The sequence below is a fragment of the Sphaeramia orbicularis genome, chromosome 9 (assembly GCF_902148855.1).
Source record: "Sphaeramia orbicularis chromosome 9, fSphaOr1.1, whole genome shotgun sequence".
NCBI classification, from domain to species: domain Eukaryota; kingdom Metazoa; phylum Chordata; class Actinopteri; order Kurtiformes; family Apogonidae; genus Sphaeramia; species Sphaeramia orbicularis.
The window spans coordinates 38,456,495-38,460,888 of record NC_043965.1 but is presented as its reverse complement, the minus strand read 5'-3'; the positions used below and the strand labels follow the sequence as shown (position 1 = coordinate 38,460,888).

Genomic DNA, 4,394 nt, shown 5'->3' with positions numbered 1-4,394 from the left:
TTCTCCTTGACTTTTTTGTTTAAACTGTTGTCAAATCTGTGTTTGTGTATTTTACGTCTGGTTTGCATGTGGACTTATGGAGGTCACTGACATGATTTCTACACATACATTACAGTCACGGTATGAGGGTGAGGCCAGGGGACCGACCACGCCTCCCCCGTAGTCCCGCCCCTGGTTCTGAATGCGGCCACTTGTGATTGGTCGGCGGCTGGTCGCTTTGAAATCCCTCCCCTCACGTCGTTAGTATGTGGAAGGAGTGAGATGCTGTGAAGCTGCTGCAGAGGAAGAGAGATACGCACACCGGAGGACTGTCACACGCACTTTCCTCTGCGGGGATATTCTGTACACTTGCCCCGTTTTTTTCTAACATACAGTGACTACTTATGGTGTTTTCTGTTTTGCTCGATTCCTCCTCTCCATCATCACTGGATAAAGGAATATTTAGGAGTAACTGACACTGAAGAGCCCGAAGAAGGATGACATTTGTTCGATTCTTTCCTCTTTAGAGACACTTTGGGTCCGACACGGAGGACGCGTACTGCGCACATGCCCATTTGGATTACCGCACAATTTTCTGTTGAATTTGTTGTCATGAAACGGTGCTGGTAAATGAAGTTGAACCCCTCGAGCCCTCGTTAGATGTCGTGGTCCCTCCTCGCGCCCCGATCCAGATGAGAGATCCCCCCGGTGGACCTAAACCCCTTTTACGCAGCCAGTCCCCGGAGCGCAGCGCCGCCGACGCCAGCGGTGATCCAGAGCGGATAAGAGCGGAACGTCCGTCCGTGTCCACACTCACGTCTTGTCCCTCTCCTTTGGATCCCTCCCGTCAGGCTAAAAGGCTTCCCATACGGATCGTAAAGATGTTGACGGCGCACAGCGGCCACTTGCTGCACCCGGAGTACCTCCAGCCCCTCACATCCGCGCCAGTCAGTATTGAAGTAAGTGAATTAACGAAATAACATTTTCCACTCTACACAGCAGCTGGTCTTTTGTCTTTCTAACAAGAAAATTGTAAAAAATAAATATATGGATCGCGTTTCTGTGAGTGTTATTCTAGAAATAATTTGAGCATATGCGCCATTTTACGCACTGCGATTCCTTGGCAAGTTTGTAAAAGACCAGAGTTTAGAAAATGTGACATGAAGTCGGGTAACATAATGTTTTACCGGAAACAAAGTTACTTGTTTTCATTTTTTAAACACTTTTTGTCCTCTAAATGTTGTACTGTTAAATAGCGTCTCTTTATTTCTTTGTGTTCTACTGGTTTTATTTATGTCAAATGTTAAAACATTTTAGAAGTCTGTTGTAGGATTGGTCCATTTTGAAGCTATATATTTAGTATTCTTTTGTCATTAGTATATAATTATTCTAACAGTTACATTTGTAAGCAAACTGGGCAGGCTGTTTGAACAGAAATAAATCAACAGTTTATTCACCTTCTTGCTCTGTTTTGTTACTTCTCAGCTGGATGCCAAGAAGAGTCCTTTGGCTCTGCTGGCTCAGACCTGCTCTCAAATTGGCAAACCAGACCCCCCCTCTTCTTCCAAGTTGGCCTCACTCTCCTCAGCCAGTCTAGGAGACAAGGAGTCCTCCAGTCGATCCTCCAAATCTGGAGAGCAGCACCAGTCCCTGGAGGACAAGTCCAGCTTCAAGCCTTACTCCAAATCAGCAGGCGAGTGTCGTAAGGATGTTCTGGTGACAAAGGGGCCTTCAGATAAAACCTCTTTCAGGGTGCCAAATGGAAGCTCTAATGGTAGCAGTGCATCGTGTCCGTCCTTTCCTCCCCATGCCCAGTCGCCCAGTTCCAGCTCCCCTCCCCTGCACACTCACAGCCAGCCCCACAGACAAAGCCATTCCCCCTCCACACAGCCCCCTTCACACTCCCAGGCCCAGCACATGGACAGCAAACCTGGAGGCTCAGAGCAGGCCAGCTCGGACAATAATAACAACAATAGTGCGGGCAAAAAAGACTCTGATACAGCTAAGTCAGGGATGGATGGGCCTCAGTTAGCCAACTCCAGTCACATGCGGGCCAGTGCCAACTCCAGTAATGCCAGTTCTGCCAGCAGCCCACGGCCCGAGAGCAAGAGTGACCCGCAGGCCTCATCGCAGCCCGGACTGGGCTCTGGGCACATTGCCCCAGTGTCTCCTTTTAAACCAGGACATTCTGTCTTCCCTCTGCCTCCTGCTTCCATGGGCTACCATGGCTCCATTGTTGGGGCCTACGCTGGCTATCCCTCTCAGTTTGTTCCCAGTTTGGATCCTACCAAGTCTAGTTTGGGGTTAGGACTTCCAGGGAAGCACCCCAGCTCCAGTCCTCTAACTGGAGCCTCTCCTCCATCCCTGATGCAGGGCTTATGTCGGGACCCGTACTGTTTGACTTACCCCAACGCCCCCCATCTAGGAGGCAGTAACTGCTCCACCTGTGTCCATGATCCTTCAAGCCTTAAGTCTGGTTTCCCCCTGGTTTACCCCTCACACCACCTTCACTCCCTGCACTCCAACTCTTTGTCCTCCAGCACCACCCCGTCCCTGTCTCACCCTCTCTACACCTATGGGTTCATGCTTCCTAATGAACCGCTGCCCCATGCCTGTAACTGGGTGTCTGTTGGAGGTCCCTGCGACAAGCGTTTTGCCACGTCGGAGGAGCTGCTGGCCCACTTGCGCACCCACACAGCTCTGCCTGGGATGGTGGACAGTAAGCTATTGTCAGCCTACCCCTCCTCTGTTTCATCAACAGCCTCCTGCCACCTCCATCTGCCCCCACCGAGCAGTCCAGGTACTCTGCCCAGCTCCTTCTCCCTCCGAGGCTCTCCCGGCCTGGGCCTGGCCCGCTACCACCCTTACAGCAAATCCCACCTGCCTGGAGCCCCGGGGCTTCCCATGCCGTCCATCCCCTCCTCTTCAGCCTACTACTCCCCCTACGCCCTCTACTCTCAGAGACTGGGCTCAGCCTCCGCTCTTGGATACCAGTGACATCTGAAATAGTGTTGATGCCCACAGACTGCAGGCACCAGCTTGGACTCTCCAGAGCGGCCCTGAAGATGGATTCTTGAGATTGGGGTCATCACCAGTACAGGGCATCATGCCCGCTGGCCTGTCTGCCAGGAATACCACCTGTTAGCCTCAGGATTGTGACTGGCGCTCTAAAGGCAAAAGACCTGGTGATGGATTGTCTGCAGCACAGAACCAAGAGACTTAAATGATTAAAGACGGAGTTTCAAAATGATGAAATTGTGGGATTATTACCACAGTTTTGATTTTGTCTTTTGTTTTTTTGTTTTTTTCTCTATATCTGTCTCCCAGAAATGAAAGTCTGTATTTATTTTTCACTCAAGCGCTTGGTATTCAACTCTGAGGGGATTTTTTTTTTTTTTTTTTTGCTGTCCAAATAAATTGTTCTTAAGTATTCTAACTGAAACAGAATGATTTAAGTATAGTACCATTATGCCTATCATACACTCTAAAAATAAAAACTTGCACCATGATGAAGATGGACTGTGAGGCTTTATTCGAGGGACCTCTTTTTATCTCTTCACTTCTCTGCTGTTTTTTTTTTTTTTCTTTGTCTTCTTCTGCTTACTCTGACTCTGGAGAATTGCATGTCCCCAAGAATGATCCTGAACAATGCCATTATTTTTATTTGTAAATATGCAAAGATGTAATATTTTTTCAAGCTCATTGGTTTAGTGAGTTTGGGTCAGCGTTATTAATGGTACAAAGATAAGTAAAGATGATATAAATAAAAACAATTAATGATGGCTGTGCTATCCAAACAACAGGAGAAGGTCTTATTTTATTAAATAAAAGATACGTGATTGCTTTTAACTTGTTTTATTCTCATTGATTCCTATATATAGCACCATGAAATTCAATTTTGTCACAAGCATCAGAAGATGAAATATATCTTGGCAGAGTGCAGCACTGCAGTTATCTCGGTCTATCTATCATTATGGCCACGCTATATGTGGCTACGTGCAATATTTCATGGCTCATATCAGTAGACAGGGGTGTCCCAAAGAGGGCATGCAGGGTCACATTAGCCCTGTTAGCTAGCCTCTGAGGACTTTCATTGCTCCCCCTCCTTCCATCACCCACATTGCTTTTGTTGTTGCGAGTGCACCTTTTAATTGCTGATTCTTGTTTGTGAAGCCTGGAAACAGCCTCCTCAGCAGAGTGGATATCTGTGTGGAGTGGCTGCTGGGTCACTGGGACTTCAATAATGACCTGAGGGAGGTGTCGACCCAGGATCTCCTCACGGTCTGACGGATTGGCCTGTAACACAAAGGCCAGAGCTGACAATGGGAGGCGGTTAATAGAGAAATATTCATCAAAGTCCTGACACCTCCCCTGAGGAGAGCGGGCTCTCTTACAGGAACCACAAACATGGAGGC

At 48.1% G+C, this 4,394-nt stretch overlaps 1 protein-coding gene across 1 annotated transcript; it reads left to right on the top strand.

Moving 5' to 3' along the window:
* The first annotated feature begins 262 nt into the window (after positions 1 to 262).
* znf703 (zinc finger protein 703) lies at positions 263 to 3,828 on the top strand. Its single transcript, XM_030144456.1, has 2 exons — positions 263 to 938; positions 1,465 to 3,828. The coding sequence occupies exons 1-2, from the start codon at positions 672 to 674 to the stop codon at positions 2,974 to 2,976; spliced, it is 1,779 nt and encodes a 592-aa protein (XP_030000316.1). The 5' UTR covers positions 263 to 671; the 3' UTR covers positions 2,977 to 3,828.
* Positions 3,829 to 4,394: the final 566 nt, after the last annotated feature.